This window comes from Oncorhynchus gorbuscha, linkage group LG08 (assembly GCF_021184085.1).
Source record: "Oncorhynchus gorbuscha isolate QuinsamMale2020 ecotype Even-year linkage group LG08, OgorEven_v1.0, whole genome shotgun sequence".
Classification (NCBI taxonomy): domain Eukaryota; kingdom Metazoa; phylum Chordata; class Actinopteri; order Salmoniformes; family Salmonidae; genus Oncorhynchus; species Oncorhynchus gorbuscha.
This window is the reverse complement of record NC_060180.1, coordinates 38,275,969-38,302,426: the sequence shown is the minus strand read 5'-3', so window position 1 is coordinate 38,302,426 and position 26,458 is coordinate 38,275,969. Positions and strand designations below refer to the sequence as shown.

General features: G+C 42.6%; 2 protein-coding genes across 8 annotated transcripts in view; one reads left to right on the top strand and one right to left on the bottom strand.

Moving 5' to 3' along the window:
* The window catches only part of prkci (protein kinase C, iota), a 47,982-nt gene extending 44,078 nt beyond the window's left edge, over positions 1-3,904 (bottom strand). The window contains exon 1 of the mRNA XM_046359398.1: positions 3,570-3,904. Within this exon, the coding sequence (XP_046215354.1) occupies positions 3,570-3,652 (83 nt within the window). The 5' untranslated portion in view covers positions 3,653-3,904. The remainder of the gene's footprint in view (positions 1-3,569) is intronic.
* A 2,500-nt stretch (positions 3,905-6,404) lies between these two features.
* LOC124041611 (polyhomeotic-like protein 3) lies at positions 6,405-26,160 on the top strand. Of its 7 annotated transcripts, none has more exons than XM_046359383.1 (13): positions 6,405-6,512; positions 8,353-8,628; positions 15,741-15,935; positions 16,015-16,167; positions 16,406-16,495; positions 16,923-17,157; positions 17,382-18,185; positions 18,319-18,428; positions 22,053-22,266; positions 22,347-22,461; positions 22,818-22,959; positions 23,468-23,735; positions 25,248-26,160. In XM_046359383.1, the coding sequence occupies exons 2-13, from the start codon at positions 8,395-8,397 to the stop codon at positions 25,400-25,402; spliced, it is 2,715 nt and encodes a 904-aa protein (XP_046215339.1). In that variant the 5' UTR covers positions 6,405-6,512; positions 8,353-8,394; the 3' UTR covers positions 25,403-26,160. The 7 variants fall into 7 exon arrangements, with proteins under 7 accessions (XP_046215339.1, XP_046215336.1, XP_046215337.1 ...); XM_046359380.1 differs by having other exon boundaries at positions 16,406-16,528; XM_046359381.1 differs by having other exon boundaries at positions 6,428-6,455; positions 16,406-16,528.
* The last annotated feature ends 298 nt before the right edge of the window (positions 26,161-26,458 follow it).

Sequence of the window (26,458 nt, the reverse complement as noted above, 5' to 3'; positions counted from 1 at the left end):
GTATGAACTCCACATTGACACATCCAGCCCCTAGGCATGAGGTTTAAAGAAAAAACGTCCTAGTCGACAAAGTTCAGGAATGTGTTTTTAACCCTTTACACTCGTGGGAATTGGCCTATATGGATAGGGCTAAATTGAAATGTTTACTACATTAGATATGTGAAAATAATGGTCGTAATAGAAAGGGCAAAACAGTTCAAGACTGAATCCAAACATTACACTTGATTTTGTGTGCATTTTCGTGCCGCATTTGTTGATAACAAAATCTGAAAATAATTGGAATACATTCAGTGACATGATAAGAATATTCCTGGAAAACGCTTGGTAGGTGCACCATAAAACAAAATTATCAAGGGTTTGTGTGAGAGGACTAACTGGTGTCTCCATGTGGCCACACGCCTCTCCAAAGTGTGCTCAGTTCCTAAGTAATTGCCATGCACTTCAATAATACTGACCAAAACTATAAATTCAACATATAAAGTGTTGGTCCCATGTTTCATGAGATATAATAAAAGAGCCCAGAAATGTTCCATACGCGCAAAAAGCTTATTTCTCTCAAATGCTGTGCACAAATTTGTTTACATCCCTGTTAGTAAGCATTTCTCAATTGCCAAGATAATCCATCCACCGGAGCTGATTAAACGGCACGATCATTACACAGGTGCACCTTGTGCTGGGGACAATATAAGGCCACTAAAATGTGCAGCTGTCACACAACAATGTCACAGATGTTTCAAGTTGAGGGAGCGTGCAGTTGGCATGCTTGGCTGCAAGAATGTCCACCAGAGCTGTTGCCAGGGAATTGAACGTTCATTTCTCTATCATAAACCACCTCCAATGTTGTTTTAGAGAATTTGTCACTACGTCTAACCAGCCTCACCACCACAGACCATGTGTAACCACAGCACCCCAGGACCTCCACATTCGGCTTCTTCACCTGCGGGATTGTCTGAGACCAGCCACTGTAAAACATTTTGACCAATCAATAAAACGTTTTCAGCGTAAACTTAAAAACTACTAAATTCATATATAAAGTATATAGAAAAGATAATGGAACAATATATTTTTAAATAACATCTTTGAAAAAAAGAAAAAAAAGACAGCCAAGGATAATCAAGAAATCCCCCAAAAAACATGACATGGGGGGGCCCCCATTGATTTAGTTATGTTTGAGTCATTCAGACAGCATAAGAACACGGCATAAGCCATGGCAAAATGTGTTGAATTGCAGGAAACTAGCTTAAAAACGTAAAATGTTCTCTCAAACCCATGACAACATGTGTAGAATTGCAGGAAACCAGCTTTAAACTATAAAAATGTACTCATCACCATGGCAAAATGTGTAGAATTGTATAAAATCACCCCCTCCCCCAACTTTGCCACCGCTGCTGAAAGAAATCCTAGGGGAAACACTGCAGTGCTATGTTGTTCATTGCTCATGCGTCATAATGTTTACTTTACAAAGAGGAAGTTGATAGCAGCTGATGTTTGGTGGTGACATTGAAACTCCTGAGACAAATGTATGTTGCGTTAAAACTAAGACAGCAGACAGGCGTACAAATGGGCCTAGAGATAGAACAATATTTACGAGTGTAAGCCTTAAAACCAGAAACTTGAGTGATGACTATGAACATTCCACTGTCAGTCAGGTGACTTAAAATAATTGGAAACAGGTTGCTGTATCAATACTCAAATGTGCTATATAAATTAATAGTTACTAAGCTTATTGTATCATCATTGCATCCAGTATCTGTTACCAGCCGCCATGCCTCTATTCTAACTACTACTCCCTCTATTCTAACCACTACTCCCTCTATGTGTCAATAAAGAGTAATGACAGTGACAAACAGAGACTGCCACAGCCTGACACCACATGTCACCAGACCAGACCCTGCCTACTGCTGGCCTTGACTGGAAAGCTGGCTGACAGCAGTGTGGGTCTGTGTGAATGAGACTATGAGAGTGAACGGAGCTAGAGGGCAGTTCTCGCTACCGCCATCTCTCTTCTGTCAAACTGCCCATTATTATAGGACAGTATGAATGCATACTGCAGCGTTTCCCAAACTGTCTTCAGTTTAGTGTTTTGCACTAACACTACACAGCAGATTTAAATTATAAAAGCTTGATGATTAGTTGATTATTTGCATATTTCAGTCAGCTGTGTAGGGCTAGGGCAAAAAAGTAATCGTGCACCCCTTGGCATCCCGAGTCGGGAAACCTAGGCACACTGTGCAGTCAAAGCAGAGCCATGTATACATTATATGACTCTGATACAAAGTGCAGCAGACATAAAGGAGCAGGCTTGATGGTTAAAATCATAAATGAGATTCAGATGAGAGCCAATTAATGTATGATGTAGGCCTAGCCTGGATCCAATTGAATTGTTCTGTTTTAATCTGATTGGATGTAGGCTAACAGAGATGAGCTGTTCCACAAAAATTCCCTTTACCCCCATCCTTCGCAGATGTACATGTACAACCGCCAATGCTGATTTAAGGTCTGCCTAGCTGGCTTGATGAAGTGTGACCCAACACTGTACTTGACCACCCAATGAAATGTCTCATCCCAGATTCCCCACATACTTGACCTTCCAAGGCATTGATCTCAGAAATATTTTGGATGCTTTTGTCTCCATAAAAAAATGTTTTTTTTTTTTAAGTATCCAGGGACAATAGAGTGCTTGCAGGGCGGTAATTAGAGTGAGTGGGAAATACAACAGGTCTGGCAGAAGTTACTGGTAATACACGTTTGGCCAGTCTCTCTTTTGGGAAAAACAACAATCACAGACTCCATCACACAGCAAGAAGTGTCATGGCAACACCTATGTGTGACAAATGATTTCCATCTCTGAATACAATTACTAGGTCCACTATTCACTGACTATAAATAACTAGCTACACCCCAAATAATGGCATAATCATGTCATGAACATTAAGTATCTGTAATTGTTGTAAACTCTCACCTATCTATGTCAAAGATAAGAAAACAAATCCGTGATTACATCCAATGTGAGCCTCACATAATAACGTCACAGGATGTTGTAAAGTTTTCTTTACATCAATTATTGTAATAGTGTAATTTGAGCTGTGACAACAATAACTCACCAGGTTCAGTACAGTACGGATATATGAGGAAACATGATGAGTATCAAACATCCAGCTAGCATAATCAAAAAGATCAGCTAACTGGTTTTAAGTTACCATTTAGCTAGCTAGTGAACTAGTACATTCAATGTAGCTTAGTTATGTCTCAGAACCTGTAGCTAGCTACCAAGCCATAAACAATGGAAGAAACTTCACTTACTAAAAATAGATTGACATTGGGAACGTGCATGCTAACTAATACTGGCCAACATTAAGTAGCTAGGTAACGTTAAGTTAGCAACAGCTAACTAACTACATTTCTGGACAGTTTCACTTGTCTGTCAAGTTTATAACGTTAACAAGCGAGCTAACTTAGCTAAAAAGCTAACTGTCTGGCTAATAAAGCCTAGCCCAAGTTCCTAACGAGTCAAATAACGAAGTGCTCTATTCCGACACAAATCACACAAACCCTAACCGTCTACTTACCCTTTGTAATAAGCTTTTACCCGGACTTGGTGAGGGTTTTCGCCGGGGTGAGACATGGTGCTGTCCCGCAACGTCGGCATCATAAGCCCTCGGAATCGGAACTCCGCACGCCAAAGAGGTTTTCCTTCTGGCTGCGACAAATTTAGCTGTGTACCACGCCGAAAACAATCTCCTCTGTAACTTGCCTCGATAGATACAACAATTAGATAGCTGACTTGCTATGGAAAATAACAATTTGAGTCTTGTTAATTTGACAAAATCCAGACAAAGTAGTGTACAACTTCAGGAGTCCGCCAAACAACACTCCCTACTGCAAAAAGGCCTCACGACGGACGAATCCATTAGCGGAATGTAGGAGGGGCCAATCAATATTTGAATCAACAAACTGAACAAAAAAATACACTGATCGTAAATAATATTTGGTAAATGAAACATATTTAAGGCGAATCATATGAATATCATATATTGTAATGATAGACAAAGAGTACATTTTATTTTTAACACAGTACTGTAAATGTGAATATGTTCATGATCCCTATTGTAAAAAATTAAATGCAAGGGCGTTTGTGTTGTCCATGGCCATTTGTAATATGGCCATTTATACATATAATATATTTTCTATGAAAATATAATGTGGTAGTTGGAAATATAGTTATTGAAACAAAATTCATATTTTTTTACAAATGGATCGCTTTGGCTGCCTTTCTCATACAAAACTACTTTACAGTCATAGAATGACTACCGACAAGTAGCACTCACATCTGTAGCCATGAAGTGCTTCAAAGGCTGGTCATGGCTCACATCAACACCATTATCCCAGAAACCCTAGACCCGCTCCGATTGTCATACCGCCCCAACAGATCCACAGATGATGCAATCTCTATCGCACTCCACACTGCCCTTTCCCACTTGGACAAAAAGTACACCTATGTGAGAATGCTATTTATTGACTACAGCTCAGTTTTCAACACAATAGTGCCCTCAAAGCTCATCAATAAGCTAAGGACCGCCATGCTGATCCTCAACACAGGGGCCCCTCAGGGGTGCGTGCTCAGTCCACTCATGTACTCCCTGTTCACTCATGACTGCACGGCCAGGCACGACCCCAACACCATCATTATGTTTGCCGATGACACAACAGTGGCAGGCCTGATCACCGACAATGACGAGACAGTCTATAGGGAGGAGGTCAGAGACATGGCCGTGTGGTGCCAGGACAACAACGTGATGAAGACAAAGGAGATGATTATCGACTACAGGAAAAAGAGGACCAAGCAGGCCCCCGTTCTCATCCATGGGGATGCAGTGGAGCAGGTTGAGAGCTTCAAGTTCCCTGGTGTCCACATCACACACCAAGACAGTCGTGAAGAGGGCACGACTAAACCTATTCCCTCTCAGGAGACTGAAAATATTTGGCGTGGCTCCTCAGATCCTCAAAAGGTTCAGCTGCACCATCGAGAGCACTTCTACTGGTTGCATCACTGCATGGTATTGCAACAGCTCGGCCTCCGACCGCAAGACACTACAGAGGGTAGTACGAATGGCCCAGTACATCACTGGGGCCAAGCTTCCTACTATCCAGGATGTCTATATCAGGCGGTGTCAGAGGAAGGTTCTAAAAAACTGTCAAAGACTCCAGCCACCCTAGTCATAGACTGTTCTCTCTGCTACCGCACGGCAAGCAGTATTGGAGCGCCAAGTTTAGGTCCAAGAGGCTTCTAAACAGCTTCTACCCCCAAGCTATAAGACTCCTAATCAAATGGCTACCCAGGCTATTTGCCTTACCCCCCCCCCCCCCCTTTTACACCACTGCTACTCTGTTGTTATCATCTATGCATAGTCACTTTAATAACTCTACCTACATGTATATATTACCTCAACTAACCAGTGCCCCCGCACATTGACTCTGTACCGGTACCACCCTGTATATAGTCTCGCTGTTGTTATTTTACTGCTGCTCTTTAATTACTTGTTACTTTTATTTCTTATTCTTATCCATATTTTCTTTAAACTGCATTGTTGGTTAGGGGCCCGTAAGTAAGCATTTCACTGTAAGGGCTACACCTGTTGTATTCGGTGCATGTAAGTAATAACCTTTGATTTGACTTGATTTGAGAAACAACACATGAGCATGACACATACCAGCCTTTCTCTGTCTGATCAACATAGTCTAATCATGATTTATGTATGGTAATTATATATGTAAAAACATATTTGCACCGATCTGCACCTATCCAGTGTCTGTGACAATAAAACACACGCGCACACACACACACAAAAATCCTTTAAAGATCTATAGCTATGATGGCCCCCAAGTGATGTCCGTGGATCCTGGTCACTAGAGTAGGCTATTTGTCTTAGTCATAAAGTATTCTTAGCAAAAGTGTCATGTATTTTAATGAAGTTTGTTTAATAAGTCCCGAGCTGTATTAATTGCATGTGTTTAGGACTACTTTACATTTCAACTGACCCCAGCTTTCCCCAGTCCTCAACATATATATATGGGGTCTCTTTTCCCGAGTCCTGTGCCCCCTAGTGGTGATAGTATTACAGTATCTACTGCCAGTAAAATAATTACTATGTAGGTATAGGACCCGACTCCGCATTGCTACCTTTATAATGCGTTTCGTGACACAGCCTGAACTTGACTTGATATTTGTTGCATGTTGAGTAAATCCTTGACTGAGTCTTGAAAATGAGAAATGAGCTTTATAAAAATATATTTTCACACTAACCCCTCTTGCTCTACTGTATAAGGTCCTCCCGCGCTGCAAGTGGTGCTGTGCCTGGGTTTTCATTCCGTCCGGCCCGTTTGTTTTTCTCTCCATTTTAGCATTACAGACTTGACGCATTAGAACATGACTGGGATTGTGACAGTCTGAACCGGTGGGTTTTCGTTCGGTCACTTCGCCATGGGTCAGGTCTAATAACAAATCCAGCCAGGTAACGCTAATGATAGGTGAACGATTGTGCATGGTGCATATATAAGGCTCTTATCGGTGGCCGTAGAATTGGCCGAGGAAATAGGGGATGATGCCCAAACGTAATGTAATTATTATACGATTTTGTTTTAGTATAATGAATAAATAAATGATCGTATAGCTAGGTTACTGCAGCCTATAGTTGCCAGCACTGCACATCCATCGAGAAAAGGCCAAAAGGGGTGACTGTAGACCAATGCATGAATTGCCCAATTAGATGCATTCCGCACAAGATAACGACAATTGGTCATAGATTGTAAATTGCATAACGGATTTGATGCATTGCTATTGCTGAATGAAAATGTGTGTAAATTTAACAAGTCTGCTTTTTGTCAGTGCATGGTTGTGGCTATAGGGTTTGTAATATTTTCTCGGTTGAGCATTAGGGGTGTGTTGCACAAAAACTACATACATGTTTAAAAATGAAGTAGTTTAGCACCAGGAATTGGAACAGAATCAATATCAGCAATCTATTATGTCTCAAATTGTCCCTTTTTACCAAAATGTTATGGGCAAATTAAAGTAGGCTCTACTTTATTTACACAAATTAGGCTGCATGTAAAACATGTGGACAAAATAGCCTATTTCAAACTAGGCCACTTTATTTGGAAGGTTTGTGTAATTTTCTTTCAATTTCATTCAACAATTCAAATATTGGATGAATGTAGTTTGATATAGCCTGTTTTTCAGATTCTTCCAGTATTTTTATGTGTAGGCCATATAAACCTGATGAGTAGGCTATACTAATCAACATGACACCCAAGCGCAGAGGCTTTATCAAAATACATTTCTGATCTATTTATTTTAGGCTATAAGCTATTGAATTTCGATAATTTCATACATGGAAAAACTTGGAAAATGTCATGGTCATATGGGGAGAAATTCAAAAACAGAAATGCACGTCCATTATGACAAAGAAATTAACAAAACTGAATGATTTCGTTGAAAACGCAGCAAATCAAATGGAAAAAAACACAACGAACAACTGCTTGATTAGAACTTTAATATGAATAGGCCGACATAAGTTCGACCTGATTTTAGTACAATTCCTTGTTTAGGCGTACAAGCCCCGGTTTCTGATTAGCTATTTCCTACTGACCATTACCTTCCAATAAATGTAATTAGGTCAGTTGAAATGTAAAGTAGTCCTATATACATGCAATTAATACAGCTCGGGACTTATTAAACTTAATTAAAATATATGACACTAATAGCCTACTCTAGTGACCAGGAGCCAGGGACATCGCTTGGGGGCCATCATATCTATAGATCTTTAAAGGATTTTCTTTTTTGTGACGCCGTTTGCCCAAATGTCCCGTTTGTGATTTTAAGGCCTATAAATGTAAATATAATAATTTTCTTCGATTTAAGGTTGTAAGAAATAAGCAGAATGTGCACACAGAGCATGGAAACTTCACTTCTATCAACCTTCAGTTTTATAGCCGCGCGAGAAGCGCTGTCTTAGTCCAGTCAAGCAATACCCATCACATCCGTTCGAGCCAGTGCTATTGGCCCCGTATTCAAACGCACCCAGCACTAAATTGTCATTGACATTGTTATAGATAGGCAGATGCATCTATAATTAGATTTATTTTATGATGGGACAATTTATCAGCAAAATTATGTCCCAACAAATATTATCTTAGGGATGTAGGTGGGATTTATTTTTTACTGAATAATGTAGGGCACCAGATATCAATGTTATTTTCCAAAAAATACATCCAGCATCCCATATGTCAAATCAAATATATACAAATATGTTTAGGCTTATGAGAGAGGTGTTTTCTATGTGCCCTTTCTAGTTGGCCCAGTGATACAGACCGTAGCTTAGATTTACCAGCAGCATGATGGACAGGCAGAGCCCTAAAAAGACAGAGGGAGGAGGAGAGAGTGAGACCAATGGGACTGCTGCTACTGTCACTGTCACCTCTAACACCAAAGCAGTTACAACGGTTGCCAACAACAACGTCGCTGCTTCAGTGGTCATCGCCATGACGACAACTGACAGCACCACGCCCCCAAGCAGTCAGGCCCCACCCACTTCTCTAGGCACCGCCCCAGAGAGCCAGGCGGTTCAGGTGAGAGAGGGGACAGGGAGGGCGCGTGTCAATGTGTGTGTGTTGAACTCCAAATAATGAAGCCACTAGCCACAGTTTTAGCTAACATTTCATTTACTTTCCACTCCTGTCATTTGTCAAAGAGACTGGCCTTTCGGCAATCTCGAAGTTCAATATGCAGCCGGATTTACTACAGTTTCTGATTGGTAGTTGAAAACAACACAAATATTTTTCATGACAACATTATGTGCTTGCCAATTTGGTGCAATAAGAGCAACAAACAACAACACCGTTATGACCTGCTGCGATCATTCTCTTGTGAGAAGGCAGTGTCAATGAAGATCATGTTGTTTAAAGTGTCTAGAGGACTCCATAATGAGAGAGAGAAATAATGACATGGGAAATATTAGCCTACAAGATTCAATCGAGCCAAGTATGCTTCAATTGCATCCCATTAATGAGAGAAAAGAAATGCAAACCTGCCACCTGTCGTCATTCCTCACACATATGCTGATCATCATGACTTGCTTAGGCCTATGTTTGTAAAATGTTGTCATGCTCATTTCAGTTATATTATTTGTCCCTCCTCTTTTATTAAGAGATGGAGTCCAGACAGGCTACTTTAGTAAAAACACACAAACCCTAAAAGGACCTACTTAGCAAATTGGCTAGTGTTGATTTCTTTGGTATAACATTTCTAGTGTTGATTCAGAAGTTAAATTCACTCTGTAAGAGTGAAATTAACACTCAGTGGTCTAAAATAACCCCCTAGTATTGGTGTTAATAACCAGAGTTATTGTTTTACACTTTGGAGAGTAGAACAGCCCAACAAAACCACACCATTATTATCATATTTCCCAGAATGCACTACTGCAAGTAGATTTTTTAATAATTGTTTTTCATATCTGTGTCTTTGCATGTACATTGATTGATTAATCATATGCTACACATATATTTTTGTAAACTAATCAAATCAGTTAGTTAGAGTAACAGTTAGCACCTGACCCTGTCATGTTTTTTCCAGGTTAAATGGTTTAGGTAGTCTTCTTATCAACTTTCCTAACCCTGACAGTCATTCTGAATGCAGGCAGCAGGTCAACCCTTTGGATATCCTAATGATGTCTCATATTGAACTGCATATTAAATGTTGAGATTGCTGAAAGGCCAGTCAATTTGGCAAATGGCAGAACTGGCAAGGGGTAGAATGTTAGATAAAAAGACACATCACTTTGCAATCCAACACAATTTGACTTTCAGGCCTGATGTGGCCTGTAAACCCGGAGTTTCCTAACATCACTGGGTTATGGTAAAACTAGGCCATCAAAGTAATGTATGTAAGGTATTGTCATAGTTGAATTTGAATGATAGCATTCACCTTGGTACTCACTCGGTGAAAGCCACAAGCCTTTATAAGGAAATAATTCAATAACCATGTCTCTCTCTCAAAGTATTACAGCCATGGATGGTAAAACTCTAAAATTCCCTTGAAAAGAAAAGACAAATTAGGCTTTACAGCATACAGTTTTTAAACAACACCCCAAAATGATTTACTGTATCACTACAGGTGTTAATTTCTTACACTGAGAAAGTTTAACAGCGTCAGCACTAAGCAAAGTATGTCCAGTTTACTCTAAATGAAGTGTTGTGGTTTACACTGTATGTCACAGATCCCTCCAGTACTGTTGCTCATTCCATGGCACACATGGTTCCAATTCCTCACTGATTGTATTTGTAGAAATGTGCCCTTTGTTTTACCATTGGAGTGTAAATTGTTGTTCCAATGTCCGTTGGTCGTGTGAGTACTTGTGCCTTGTTGTTTTGGCTTTCATGCCACTTGTATTGTGCATAGATGATGGCGGGTCTCGCTGCCAAATGGCTGCCAAATGTATACAGTAGGTGTCCCTATAGGTCTTACACATATAAATTGAGGAAATGTAATTGATCATAATCATTATTTTAAAGATCCACGTTAGAAGTCCCTCCTAATGAAAAGGCCCCCCATCCTGCTGATGCGAGCTGCTGGGCTCCAACGCTGAACAGCGCGGTTGGTCACTAACATCATGGATAAGAAAGTGAACTCGCCATTTCCAAAAAGGAGCTCAGTGGGAAATTGGGGATTCCCTGCTTTGTCAAATCAAATCAAATTTGCCACATGCCCCGAATACAACAGTGAAATGCTTACTTACAAGCCCTTAACCAACAATGCAGCTTAAAAGAAAATACAGAAAAAAATAGAATTAAAAATAACAAATAATTAAAGAGCAGCAGTAAAATAACAATAGGGAGGCTATAACCAGGGTGGTACCGGTGCAGAGTCAATGTGCGGGGGCACCAGTTAGTCGAGGTAATTGTGATAATATGTACATGAAGGTAGAGTTATTAAAGTGACTATGCATAGATAATAACAGAGTGTAAAAGGGTAGCCATTTGATTAGACATTCAAGAGTCTTATGGCTTGGGGGTAGAAGCTGTTTAGAAGCCTCTCGGACCTAGACTTGGCGCTCCGGAAATTTTTAGGGCCTTTTTCTGACACTACCTGATATAGAGGTCCTGGATGGCAGGAAGCTTGGCCCCAGTGATGTACCCCAGTGATGGACCCCAGTGATGGACCCCAGTGATGGACCCTAGTGTCAACAGCACTAGGGTTTCATTAAATAGGCCTAGGCACAATACTTTTTAATTGCACATTTAATTAAACTGACACCTAGGCACAATACTTTTTAATTGCACATTTAATTAAACTGACACCTAGGCACTATACTTTTTAATTGCACATTTAATTAAACTGACACCTAGGCACAATACTTTTTAATTGCACATTTAATTAAACTGACACCTAGGCACTATACTTTTTGATTGCACATTTAATTAAACTGACACCTAGGCACAATACTTTTTAATTGCACATTTAATTAAACTGACACCTAGGCACTATACTTTTTGATTGCACATTTAATTAAACTGACACCTAGGCACAATACTTTTTAATTGCACATTTAATTAAACTGACACCTAGGCACTATACTTTTTAATTGCACATTTAATTAAACTGACACCTAGGCACAATACTTTTTAATTGCACATTTAATTAAACTGACACCTAGGCACTATACTTTTTAATTGCACATTTAATTAAACTGACACCTAGGCACAATACTTTTTAATTGCACATTTAATTAAACTGACACCTAGACACTATACTTTTTAATTGCACATTTAATTAAACTGACACCTAGGCACAATACTTTTTAATTGCACATTTAATTAAACTGACACCTAGGCACTATACTTTTTAATTGCACATTTAATTAAACTGACACCTAGGCACAATACTTTTTAATTGCACATTTAATTAAACTGACACCTAGGCACTATACTTTTTGATTGCACATTTAATTAAACTGACACCTAGGCACAATACTTTTTAATTGCACATTTAATTAAACTGACACCTAGGCACTATACTTTTTAATTGCACATTTAATTAAACTGACACCTAGGCACAATACTTTTTAATTGCACATTTAATTAAACTGACGCATTTGTTGGCGATGTTCAAAATCAAATCAAATTGTATTTGTCACAAATGCTGAATACAATGACTTTACCGTGAAATGCTTGCTTACCATCCCTTCCCAACGATGCGGAGTAAAAAAACAACGTAATAAATAGTATTGAAAGAGGAACAAAAACAAGAATGAAGATGTATACAAGGAGTACCAGATCAATATGCAGGGGTACAAGGTATTTGTGGTAGATATGTACAGTTGAAGTCGGAAGTTTCCATACATTTAGGTAGGAGTCAGTCAAACTTGTTTTTCAACCAATATTTTTTGTTTGTTTGTTTAACAAACAGTAGTTTTGGCAAGTTGGTTAGGACATCTACTGTGTGCATGGCACAAGTAATTTTTCCAACAATTGTTTACAGACAGATTATTTAATTTATAATTCACTGTATCACAATTCCAGAGGATCAGAAGTTTACATACACTAAGTTGACTGTGCCTTTAAACAGCTTGGAAAATTCCAGAAAATGATGTCATGGCTTTAGAAGCTTCTGATAGGCTAATTGACATAATTTGAGTCAATTGGAGGGGTACCTGTGGATGTATTTCAAGGCCTACCTTCAAATTCACTGCCTCTTTGCTTGACATCATGGGAATAATCAAAAGAAATCAGCCAAGACCTCAGAACAAGAAATGTAGACCTCTACAAGTCTGGTTCATCCTTGGGAGCAATTTCCAAAAGCCTGAAGGTATCACGTTCATCTGTACAAACAATAGTACGCAAGTATAAACACCATGGGACCACACAGACGTCATACCGCTCAGGAAGGAGACGCGTTCTGTCTCCTAGAGATGAACATACTTTGTTGCGAAAAGTGCAAATCAGAACCCAGAACATCAGCAAAGGACCTTGTGAAGATGCTGGAGGAAACGGGTACAAAAGTATCTATATCCACAGCAAAACGAGTCCTATACTGGTGCACTTCACAAAATAGGGGCAGGAAATTAATGTGGATATATTGAAGCAACATCTCAAGACATCAGTTAAAGCTTGGTCGCAAATGGGTCTTCCAAATGGACAATGACCCCAAGCATACTTCCAGAGTTGTGGCAAAACGGCTTAAGGACAACAAAGTCAAGGAAGTGGAGTGGCCATCACAAAGCCCTGACCTCAATCCCATAGAAAATTGTGGGCAGAACTGAAAAAGCATGTTCAAGCAATGAGGCCTACAAACCTGACTCCGTTACACAGCTTTGTCAGGAGGAGTGGGACACACTTATTGTGGGAAGCTTGTGGAAGGCTACCCAAAACGTTTAACCCCTTGTTAAAGAATTTAAAGGCAATGCTACCAAATACAAATTGAGTGGATGTAAACTTCTGACCCACTGGGAATGTGATGAAATAAGTAAAAGCTGAAATAAATCCTTCTCTCTATTATTCTGACATTTCACATTCTTAAAATAAAGTGGTGATCCTAACTGACCTAAGACAGGGAATTTTTACTATGATTAAATGTCAGGAATTATGTTTAAATGTATTTGGCTAAGGTGTATGTAAACTTCCAACTTCAACTGTACATAAAGGCAGAGTAAAGTGACTAGGCATCGGGATAGATAATAGTAAGAGTAAGAAGACATAACAGAGTAGCAGCAGCATATAATGTGTGAATGTTTGTGTGTGTTGTGTCAGTATGCGTGTGTGTGTTATGCCTGTGTGTGTGCATACGTACTGTATGTGTGTGGGTTTTGTGTGAGTGTCAGTGTAGTGTGTGTGAGTATGTATATAATGTGTATACTGTATATAGTCTTGTGAGTGTTCATGTAGGGTCAATACAGATAGTCAGAGTAACCATTTCATTAACTATATAACCCACTGGGAATACCACCCTCCACTGTGGCCTGTATGCTCTAGTCGGCTGGCCCTCGCTACATGTTCGTCGCTAGACCCACTGGCTCTAGGTCATCTACAAGTCTATGCTAGGTAAAGCTCCGCCTTATCTCTGTTCACTGGTCACGATGGCAAAACCCACCCGTAGCACGCGCTCCAGCAGGTGGATCTCACTGATCATCCCTAAAGCCAAAACCTCAATTGGCCGCCTTTCCTTCCGGGTCTCTGCTTCCTGCGACTGGAACGAATTGCAAAAATCTCTGAAGTTGGAGACTTTTATCTCCCTCACCAACTTTCCATTAATATGACAAGAAAACATTAATGTTCAAAGAACGTTCTAATGTTTTAAAAGCATAAACACTGTTCTCAGCATCAAACTCTCTACCCTCTCTCTTGTTAAATGTGTTCAGATGTGTTGGCCACGCCCACTCATTTGCCACACCTGATCTTAATGAGTGTTTGTTTATTTTGAAATGGGGTCTGTTTGAATAGACTCAAATGAACAGCTATGTCGGAGAAAAAGATGACATTCTAGCTAGAGGTCTTCACAGGTCCAAAAAGTTGGACCAGTTCCAAACTGGACACTGGGTCTTTCCCAATCCGGACTCCATACATGTAAGCTTAAATACACGTTTTAAATATAGAGATCCGTTCCGAATGGACCCCAGCACAACTAATTCCATTCCGTATAGGCCTGGTTGAATCCAGACCGGTCAGATCCGAGTGAGGGAAGCAACATTCATTTTTTTAAACTACTTTATTATCCGGAGCTGATAAAGCGTGAGAGGAGGGAGAGAGAGATGCCGCTCAAGCAGGCTGGGGTGGGGCCATACTGTGAGCGAGTGACACATGGAGCAGGGAGGATTAGATATCTCCTAATTTAACCTATTGCCGCTATGATGATTTATGATTGGCCAACAACAAGCTACAAGCGCCACTCTCGTGAAAAGCACGAGCAGCAGCATAAATTATAAAATGTATCTCTCTATTGCAGCTGTCGCGTTCGGATCTTTAGTGTTCCTACCGGAAAGGTCAGTGAAAATTACACATACCCGTGACAATCATATCAGATCCGACCCAGACGCATGACATTATTTCGAATTCTGGATCTGAACCTGCTCAGGTCTCGGGTATTCGGGTACAGGTGAATCCGTAAAGACCTCTAATGCTAGCTCCATCCTGGTGGCTCAGTGGACTAATTCCATAGATCGAGAACTGAAGGTAATACGTTAGAATCTCACTGACGCCGTGCCACGATAAAAAATAAATGTGTTTTTACATGATTCAAGCTTAAGTAAGTGAATTTCCATGTGTCCTATCTGTGCTTCAACACTGTTAACCCAAACTAAGCCAGCAGTGTCTTATTGAAACATATTCTCAGAACGTTATTTAATTACCTTCAAATAACATATCATTTCTATTCTCAGAACATTAATAAAAACCTCCCAGGAGAACATTCTCAGAACCTCCCTGCAACCTAAAAATGTATGTTCCCAGAACATGGTTCTCAGAAACGTTAAAAAAAAATGTTACGTTTTACGAGGCAGAGAACGTATTTCTTCGTTCCCAGAACGAGCATTCCTGGTATCGAACCCTGATCATGCACGTGCTGAGCTAAATCTGAGGCATTAGTTCTGGGAGCAAACATGAGTCATCGGCTCTGGTGAGTGTAGTAGTTACCGAACCGTTCCCAGCTACACAATATGATTATTGTTTCTCTGCTGTCTCTCTCTCTCTAGGTGATCCAGCAGGCCATCCACAGCAGGCCCCAGACCATGGCAGCTCAGTACCTGCAGCAGATGTACGCTGCCCAGCAGCAACACATCATCCTGCAGACAGCTGCGCTGCAGCAGCAACCGCCTTACAGTAGCAGACAGTCCCCCTCCTTACCCTCTGCTGCCAACACCACGGTGCCCCAGTCAACTGGTACCTCTGTAAGTTTAGCACTCTGGTATCAAGACTACCAAGACTACCAATGCCTAGTAAGACCACTGCAATTCTGTCTGTCTCCAGATCACCCTCCCAGCCTCTCCAGTAACAGGCCAGCTGATTGGTCATTCTCAGAGTTCCAGCTCCACCACAGGCACGATTACCCAGCAGGCCATGCTGCTGGGGAATTGCTCTGCTTCCTGTAACCAAGCCCAGATGTACCTTCGCACCCAGATGGTACCTACCTTCTATCTCCTGTTGTAACAGCTTTGTAGCGTATGATAAACTATCTACTTGCCCAAAGATCATGGGAAGTAAAAAATAAGTAAGCATGCCAAGTTCTCTGTCTCCTTTTCCATTGATGTTTTCCGCTATGACTTTTCTACTTATCTTTTCTCCTTCTTCTTTGTCTTTTCCCTTGCTTCTCTGTCTTCTCCCTCTTCTGTAACTCTTTTCTCCCTTCCGTCTCTGTAAGTTGATTCTGACCCCTGCGGCCACGGTGGCAGCAGTCCAGTCTGACCTGCCTTCTGTCTGCTGCAGCTCCTCTCGACTCTCCACTTCACAGGTCAGCAACCTCCACCAGGGGCAAAGGTCAAAGGTGAAAGGTTAAGCATTGCCAGGTTTTACATACCTGACAAGCTAACTATGTTGTCATCAGAGGACCGCAAACTCCTGCTGACGTTATTCATATTCCTGGAGGACAAATCATTTTTATACAAAAAATGTAAGCCTATGCACAGGTTGCTTTGGATAAAGGTATGTGGAGGTATGCTAAGTGGAGTGTATCTGACTTGACTTGGTATGTCATTACTCATTACATGATCAAGTTGCAGTAACCTAAATATATATCAGGTACAGACAGTAGTGCCCCAGTTTCGAACCCTGTGGGACACAACATGATATCCACATTATATTTTTTTGATATCAAGCACTTTCTAATTGGATGTTAGATTTACATCTATAATAATACTGCCAGTCCTCCCCTCTCTCAGGTCCACAGCCTTGCTGTGCAGGCCCATCTCCCAGGGGCTTTGGCCACTGCCCAGAGTGTCCTGTTGAAGCCATTCTCCACCCAGCCCCAGACGCTGGTCTCCTCTCTGCCCAAGATGTCCATCTGTCCCCTGAGGTCCAGTCAGCAGTCTGACACCTCCACAGAAGCCTCTGGAGCTAAGCCTCGGCTGGCTGACATCACCAGGTTAACATCAGCAAACCAGCTTATCGCGCCTGGTAAGTCAGTCACCATGGCATGGTCTCATCTTTTGTGCTCTGTTGGTTCATATCAGTGTTCTTAAATAATACTGATCCTGAGGTAGGCTTTTGTTCCAGCCCAGAGGAGGTTTACAACACACATCAATGTCTCAAATCACTTTCAACTCCAGTGTTGTACATTCTGTTCCAACCTAGTGCAGGTTTAGACCACCTTCAGGTGTAATAATGTGGTTCTATTTCAGCGTCGTACACTCCTGTCCAGTCCCATGCTGTGGTCAGGCACCAGCTGCACTGTCCTCCGAGCCATAAGGGGGCACCCCACCAGCTCATCGTCCAGCAGACCACAGCAGGAGCCCACCGGCAGCTGCACCCTATCGCACTGCGCCTCGCACCCCAAGACACTTCACCCTCTCTCTTCCCTCTTACCCTCCAGCCCCTGGCCACTCCCACCCACACCACCACCACTGTCCAATCCCAGCCTGGCAATGGCCTTCCAGTCCTCTCCTCATCCTGTGAGCTGCCCACCCCACCCCCTCCCCAGCAGACAGTGGTAGTATCCTCATCAGCCCCTCCACCTCTTCTGTGTCCCAGCCTGCTCCAGCCCCAGCTCCACCGCCAGCCCAAGCCCCCTACCCTGCGTCTTGGCCCCATCTCCCAGGCCTCTCTCCCCAGGCTGGTCCAGTCTCCACCGGCCTCCCTCCAGAGGTTGTCCCTGCGCTCAGTCCAGGCCCTGGCAGTGCAGTCCACTGGGGTTCAGGTGTCGGAGGAACTGCCTGTGGCAGAGGCACCGGTCCAGATGCCTTTTCAGAACCATCACCCCCCCCAGACGTTCCAGAATCTATCCCAGACGTTCCATAATCTCTCCCCACCCCAGACTGTAGCTGTGGACCTGAAGATGCTTCCAGCCACCCTACGTCCCCAGACCCTGGAGAGGAGAGAGGAGATGAGAGAGGAGAGGACGACCCCTCCACCCACACTCTCTCCATTGGCTTGTTCAGACAGACTCTGTAAAGACATACAGCTCGCCTTTACAGAGAACTGCACAGGTACATGGCACAATAGCATTTACTTTTTTTTCATTGCTTAACTTTACCGTTTGCACTATTTTTATACTAAATCGATAAAGCACACTAACATACAGTAACTGCCTCTCTTTCTTTGCTCGGCTCCATCCTCCAGGCAGGTTGGATTTCCCCTGCGTCCCTCCGCCCAGCCGCTCCGTTACCCACTCGTCTCAAGACCCCTCTTACACCAGCTGCTCCCCTCCTCCACTCCTGCCCTCGGCCGCGGTAAGAAGCCCCGGCCAATCCCCCTCAGCCACCCTACCAGGGAGCCCTGAGAGAGCTAAACCTCTCATCCTCACTCACATCATAGAGGGGTTCGTCGTCAGAGAGGCCCTGCAGCCGTTCCTCCCGATATGTCCACTGGTGGGTGTGTTAACCAAGCTCCACAGTACACAGGTACTGGTCTCGTTAATTGTCACCAAAGGCACTGAGGCCAGTGTCAGCTCTAGCCTTTTGGGGGACCTAAGCAAGATTTGGTTGGGGGGGGGGGCCCAACGAGCAGGCAAAAACTTGACAGTGGAGAGAGAAATGTACGTTTTAAAGTTCGACTGAGTACAGTTTTTTGGAGTCGGGCCCCCTTGTGGCCGCTTATGTCACTTATGCCTGGAGTCGGCCCTGCGACTGAGCCCAGCTAGCACATAATGTTCTGAGAACCATTTGTTTCTTAGAGCTTGGTGAGAGTGTGGTTGTCCTTTGGTTATTTTGCATGTTCTCAAATTGTTCTGAGAACGGTAAGAACATTTTCCATAAAAAAACACAATAACTTGAGTAACGTTCTAAGAATGTTATTTAAAAACTTTAGGTCTAGGCATCCCGCTAGCGGAGGGCGTGCAATTAAAATGAATAAAAAATCATCAAAATGATGGATATTAAACATTTAGGTACCGTACATACAAGTGTCTTATAACAGTTAAAAGCTTCAATTATTGTAAATCTAACTGCACTTTCAGATTTACAGTAGCCATTACAGCAAAAGCATGCCATGCGATTGTTTGAGGACGGCGTCCCACATAAAAATATTTTTCCACTGGCACAGGTTTCATAAATTCACAAATAGCAATTAAATATTCACTTCGTTTTTGTAAATCTTCCTTTGATTTGTCATCCAAAGGGTCCCAGCTATAACATGTGTCGTTTTGTTAGATCAAATCCTTCTTTAAAACCCAAAAAGTCAATTTAGTTGGCGCCATCGATTTTGAGTAATCCACTCGTTCAACATGCAAAGAGGAATCCAAAAATCTACCTCTAACTTTTTCAACAAGTCAAATATGTTTCTATTTACTACTCAGATACCCTAAAATGTAATCAAACTATATTATTTCTTACGGAAAGAAGTATATTCAATAGGAAATAGGATTATTCAATAGGAATAGGATTTTAGCAGTTCTTCTGTCTTCATCACGCGTTCATACATGAATTTACAAGAATGTGTCCCTGTACTAAAACTCATATTTATTATTTGTTTTGGAAGTTACAAGCCTGAAACCTTGAACATAGACTGCTGACACCCTGTGGATGCCATATAAATATTTTTTCTGCTTCACGTCAAAGTAAAGGAACCTACGATGTCAGTAAAAAAAGAACCAGCCATGTATCTATCGTCATTGTACGATTTATCCTAAATGTCAAATTGGTGATGTTCAAAAATAGTTTTAAAAATAAAAAAAAACAGTTACAGATCCAGTTGCAGCGTGTTCATACAAATCTTTTTAAAGTGCTTCGGAGCTCTGCGAGATTTCTGTGATTTTCTGAAATAACACACACTCACTAAACCCTCTGTAAATAAGTCAGTTCTTAACATAAAACTTAAAACTAAAAATTCTATAATTGTCTACCCCAAGGAGGATATGTGTTCACTTTCAGCTTCCTGTGTAAACCGGAAGTGCCTTAAATGGTGTCATAGTGGCTGTTTCGAAGGGTTAAAAAGGTCAGATCTTTTCAAAACTTCATATGTGTGATTAAGCAACCCCCATTCATACATACATATTCATACACACACACACAGCAACTGTAAGTCAGTCATTTCTCCCAACAGATGTCAAAGAAAAGCTCTCTCACACACACACAGCAAGGATGGAGTGACAAAGTGCGGTGCTTAAAGACACACAGAGCCTGCAATGGCATTTCCATATTCTCTAGGCTGTGCCGAGTTCAACGAGATGCCCCGCTTGACCGTAGCTCGCTCTGAGTGCAGCGACCGTGAAAGACGTAGGCCCAAAATTAAGCCTGGCCCTAAATGTAATTTGCTTTTGGGTGACAGTGAGAGAACCGTTAGGGTGAGAAGCACAATTCGACCTCAGGTACGTTCCTGAGGTCCTCCCGATCTGTGCAAGCCTAACCTTGACCATGTGGCATTAACCCTTAACAGTTAATCAGGGTTTTTTGATCTCACAGATTACAATGACATCTCTCCCCATAGGAATACATTGCCTGCTCCTCTAAAGTCAACCTGAAGCCTATGTGGGTTATGAATGCCTTATGAACCTGTCTTCAATGACAGTGTATCAGGACACTGAGGTCTACCTGTGTCGATTCTAAGCTTCTTGAAGCAACCGGAAGTGGTTAAAATCACCCTAAATGTGTTTTTCCATACCCAACCAGCAGTTTGTGATAAATAGTGCATTCAACCCTGTGTAAATCGGTCAGTTCTTAACGTAAACACTTAAAACTCAGGATTCTGTAAAGGCATACCCCAATCAGGATATGAGTTGACTTATAGCTTCCTGTGCCAACCGGAAGTGCCTTAAATGGTGTCATTGTGGCTTTTTCAAAGGGTTAAAAAGGTCAGATCTTTTCAAAACTTCTTCATATGTGTGATTAGGCGACCCCCATGAACTGTAAATCGGTCATTTTTCCCATAAAATTTCATTGAAAAACTAAATCGCACACACACACAGCTTGGAAGGAGGGACATATTGGGGTGCGTAGAGACAGACCGTGCCTGCAATATTTAACTTTGTTCGAGCTAAAAAAGAACAGTCAGACCTAGAGTTCTGAAACTTTTGAAACCTGTTCTAGACCTCAGGTCGATGGTGAGTTACTTGGCTCTAGAAGGTTCTCGGACCGAGAAACAGCCTCGTACATTTGCAATGACTTCAATTCATTTTGACCATTACGAAAATGACGACATTTAGAAAAGTCCCAGACGCAAGACTAGGTGCATTGAAACCGGCTTGGCCCATAGATGGACCCCAATGTTTCTGTCCGATAGTTCATTCAAGAACCCCGTAGCAAGGCATGGAAAAAAGTGTATTTTCAGCACCAATTAGGGTATTGCTCGGGCACCGAATGACCTATCGAGCCGAAACTCGGCATTTGGGGTCGCCTCACATAGGCCTACACATAATGTCTGAACTGGACCCGCAGCTAGAATGTTGTTGTTCTGTTCTGCCCCTGAACAGGCAGTTAACCCCCTAGGCCGTCATTGAAACTAAGAATTTGTTCTTAACTGACTTGCCTAGTTAAATAAAGGTTTAAATAAATAAATCAAAATTCTCAGAACCTCTGCAACCAACAAGTTTACATTTCCAGTGTCAGAATGTTTAAAAAATGTTCAGTTTTACAGGTCAAGAAATGTATGGCTTCATTCCCGGAACCAATGAGAAACCAAAAACGTACGTTCCCACATCTTCCAAGAAACCAAATATGCTAGCTGGGAGAGTAGCTTAGTCCCAGTCACACCTCTCTCACTGTGAGAGCACTGCATCAAGAACCAACTACCTCCCTAATACAAAATGTCCTCTTGAACAAGCAGTCTCCCACTGGTAGTTGATTAATTACCATTATGTTCAGCCCTCTATAGTGTATGTTGTGTACTGTATGTGATACAGTGGTGTGTTGCTGCTTCAGATGGGCCGTTCCTCTTTGGGGGCGGACCAGCAGGCCACGCTTCCTGAAGCCCGGGAGGTGAGAACCAATGGGGATCCAACACCTGAGATGAGAACCAATAAGGATTCAGCTATAGAATTGAGAACCAATGGGGATCGAGTGCCAGAGGAGAGCCTGATGGATGCTGAGCATCCAGACAATGACTCAGACATGGATGATACCCCCACCCAGGACGGTCAGTTCCGGTGTGTCTGTGTGTCCGTCCATCTGTCTGTGTGTCTGTCTAACAGCTTGTCATCTCCTGCTGTACTATAGAACCTGCTGCTGAGAGCTTGGTAGATGTGCTGCAGTGTGAGTTCTGTGGGAAGAGGGGCTACGTTCACACCTTCCTCCGATCCAAACGATTCTGCACCATGACCTGTGTCAAGAGGTGAGTCCTGTAGGGTTGCAACATTTCTGGGGTTTCCAGATATCCCAGTTGGAAGATTCCTGTAGTTCCTGGTTATTCACTCCTGATTCCAGGAACCTGTATTTCTTGAAAAATCTGAATTTTGGAACATTATTCCCGAGCCAGATTAAGCTCCTCAAGCCGACTTGTAGTCAAAAGCCATGTGTAAATGTTCTCTTCCAGGGGAATCTAGACACCACAACTGGGATGTTTTGAACATTATGATGTTCTGTGGAATATCTCCCCTGAATGGCTAAACTCCAGAAACGTTTTATCTACATATCTCCCATCTCTCTCGCGCTCTCTCTCTCTCTCTGTCCCCTCCCCACTCCTGTCAGGTTCAATGTGAGCTGTACAAAGCGTCTGAGCGTGATGAAGGTGGACAAGGCCAGTCGTTGGGGCCACAGGCCGATGGGCCGTAGAGGACGTCCCTCGGGGAGGGTCAACGGGGGCACCAGAGAACACTTCCTCCTCAGACAGGTCAGATGTTATAGCCTGGTCTCAGATTTAACATATCTAGCTAACTATCCTATGGTCAATGCCAATCACGACAAGACCGTTTGCAAAACAACACAAACCAGGCAACAATAAGCGTGTCGTCCTCCACGAATGATGAAGCGCCCCGCCTTAACATTTCTGTTAATAACTATAGCTCCCGTCTTAGGACAATCAATTTTGTCACTGCCGGATCTCTATGGCAAGACTCATCATTCACCCAAGTTGTCAAATTCGGGCCAGTGCTGTTTGAGATATTGCGTGTGACGAACGCACAAGTGAATGGACATACAGAGACAGTCTACAGTCCCCTCCCCAATTTCATCTTGGGGGACAACAAATCTGAAACCAGGCTAGGTCAATCCGACAGAATTGATATTAACAACTTTGCAATTCTCTGGTCTACTTACAGTATGAAACCCCAAACTGTTATCACTCCGAATATCCCATAGGTAAATGTCTGATTGTAGTCATGTTGGTTTTTCCACTGCAGGTGCAGGGTCCGTACGGCTCTGAAGAGACCCAGAGAACATTGAGGGGGGAAGAGGAGGCTGAGGATGAGCCCCCTGTCCCCATGATCACCAGGCTGCGCCGGCAGGAAGAGAGGGAGAGGGTGCAGGAGAGAGAGAGGGAGCAGGGAAGACAGAGGAAAGACTCATTCATGTCCTCTGGTGAACAGACCACAGGAGGACAAGAATGTAGTGACAATCCAACACAGTGGAGCGTGGGTCAAGTCTGCTCATACATCAACTCTCTACCAGGTATCATGAATATGTCCTACCATGGGACTTAAAGCTGCTGTAACCAATACTGTAATGGATGTAAACTCAGCAAAAAAAAGAATTGTCCTCTCACTGTCAACTGTGTTTATTTTCAGCAAACTTAGCATGTGTAAATATTTGTATGAACATAAGATTCAATAACTTAGACATAAACTGAACAAATTCCACAGACATGTGACTAACAGAAATGGAATAATGTGTCCCTGAACAAAGTAACAGTAACAGTCAGTATCTGGTGAGGCCACCAACTCCTCCTCATGGACTGCACCAGATTTGACAGTTCTTGATGTGAAATGTTACCCCACTCTTCCACCAAGGCACCTGCAAGTTCTCGGACATTTCTGGGGGGAATGGCCCTAAGCCCTCACCCTCCGATCCAACAGGTCCCAGACGTGCTCAATGGGATTGAGATCCGAGCTCTTCGCTGGCCATGGCAGAACACTGACATTCCTGTCTTGCAGGAAATCATGCACAGAATGAGCAGTATGGCTGGTGGCATTGTCATGCTGGAGGGTCATGTCAGGATGAGCCTGCAGGAAGGGTACCACATGAGGGAGGAGGATGTCTTCCCTGTAACGCACAGCGTTAAGATTGCCTGCAATGACAACAAGCTCAGTCCGATGATGCTGTGACATACCACCCCAGACCCTCCACCTCCAACTCGATCTCGCTCCAGAGTACAGGACTCTGTGTAACGCTCATTTCTTCGACTTTAAACGCAAATATGACCATCACCCCGGTGAGACACAACTGCAACTCCTCAGTGAAGAGCACTTTTTGCCAGTCCTGTTTGATCCAGCAACTGTGAAATTGTGCCCATAGGCGACGTTGTTGCCTGTGATGTCTGGTGAGGACCTGCCTTACAACAGGCCTACAAGCCCTCAGTCCAGCCTCTCTCAGCCTATTGCGGACAGTCTGAGCGTTCCTGGTCTATCTCGGGCAGCTTTTGTTGCCATCCTGTACCTGTCCCGCAGGTGTGATGTTCGGATGTACCGATCCTGTGCAGGTGTTGTTACACGTGGTCTGCCACTTCGAGGACGATCAGCTGTCCGTCCTGTCTCCCTGTAGCGCTGTCTTAGGCGTCTCACAGTACGGACATTGTAATGTATTGCCCTGGCCACATCTGCAGTCCTCATGCCTCCTTGCAGCGTGCCTAAGGCACGTTCACGCAGGTGAGCAGGGACCCTGGGCATCTTTCTTTTGGTGTTTTTCAGAATCAGTAGAAAGGCCTCTTTAGTGTCCTAAATTTTCATAACTGTGACCTTAATTGCCTACCATCTGTAAGCTGTTAGTGTCTTAACTACCGTTCCACAGGTGCATGTTCATTAATTGTTTATGGTTCATTGAACAAGCCTGGGAAACAGTGTTTAAACCCTTTACAATGAAGTATGCGTCTCCTGGCCCTAAACTCCTCTCTTTCCACCTTCCTGTTCCTTTCCCCCCCACTCTATTCATTCTCCCACCTCTCTCTCCACCCTTTTCCTCCTTTAGGTGGGCGGGACATATCAGAAGAGTTCCGTTCCCACGAGATTGACGGCCAGGCACTCCTATTGCTGACAGAGGACCACCTGATGACCGCGATGAACATCAAACTAGGACCCGCCCTCAAACTCTGTGCCCACATCAACTCTCTGAAGGAACCATGAGCACAGGACGGGGCCCATCTGGTCAAAAATAGGGTACTATATAGGAGATAGTGCCATTTGGGATGCGAATGGGAGGAGCACCCTTATCAGACTTGGAGGATATGAGATTCTAAGAAATGACACACAAACAAATATACTTGCTCTCTACCTTTTAACTCTTTGAGAAGCAGCGAGTTAACTGTTCATCTGTGTGTCAGTCATCATTCCACACATTAACAACCATCTATCATCGTAGTGATTGTCGCAATAAGGCTCAAGGTGGCCTTTTTTCTGTGTTACATTGTAAGTACTGTACATGCTGTTTAAACTTAAGTTTAAAGAATTGTATTTAAATGTTTTCAAAATGTTCATCTCTGAAGACCGTTTTCCAAGCCTGAGAGGAGTTGGCATTTAACAATGACTCGGTGTGTGCCCCAATGGCACCCTATTCCTTTTAGTGTGCTACTTTTGACCAGAACCCATAGGTCTCTGGTCAAAAGTAGTGGACTATATAGGGAATAGGGTGCCATTTGGGATGTATCCAGATTGACTGAAGTTGCATATGAGGAAATCCACTTCCAACCCGTGCAGCATAGCAACTGCAGAGCAACCAGGAAGTGCCTTGTGAATTCCAAGGTTGATGAGACATTAGATCAAGTAACATGTTTATTACTGCTGTAATAAATACACCAAAATATATATAAACACATGTAAAGTGTTGGTCCCATGTTTCATGAGCTGAAATAAAAGATCACTGAAATGTTCCATTCACACACAAAGCTTATTTCTCTCATTCTGTGCACTAATTTGTTTTCATCCCTGTTAGTGAGCATTTCTCCTTTGCCAAGATAATCCAGCCACCTGACAGGTTTGGCATATCAAGAAGCATGATCATTACATAGTTGCAACTTGTGCTGGGGACAAAAGGCCACTCTAAAATGTGCAGTCTCTTCACACAACACAATGTCTCAAAGTTTTGAATTTAATGTTGATTTCTCTACCAAAAACCGCCTCCAATGTTGTTTTAGAGAATTTGTCAGTACGTCCAAGTGCAGACCACGTTGTGGTAAACCATGG

Excerpts from the sequence above, each read along its gene's own strand:
- LOC124041611 (XM_046359380.1), top strand. The coding sequence starts at position 8,395 with ATGATGGACAGGCAGAGCCCTAAAAAGACAGAGGGAGGAGGAGAGAGT. Across the intron at positions 18,429-22,052 it reads CACTCCTGCCCTCGGCCGCG|ATGGGCCGTTCCTCTTTGGG; the intron begins GTAAGAAGCCCC and ends TTGCTGCTTCAG. Across the intron at positions 22,267-22,346 it reads TGATACCCCCACCCAGGACG|AACCTGCTGCTGAGAGCTTG; the intron begins GTCAGTTCCGGT and ends GCTGTACTATAG.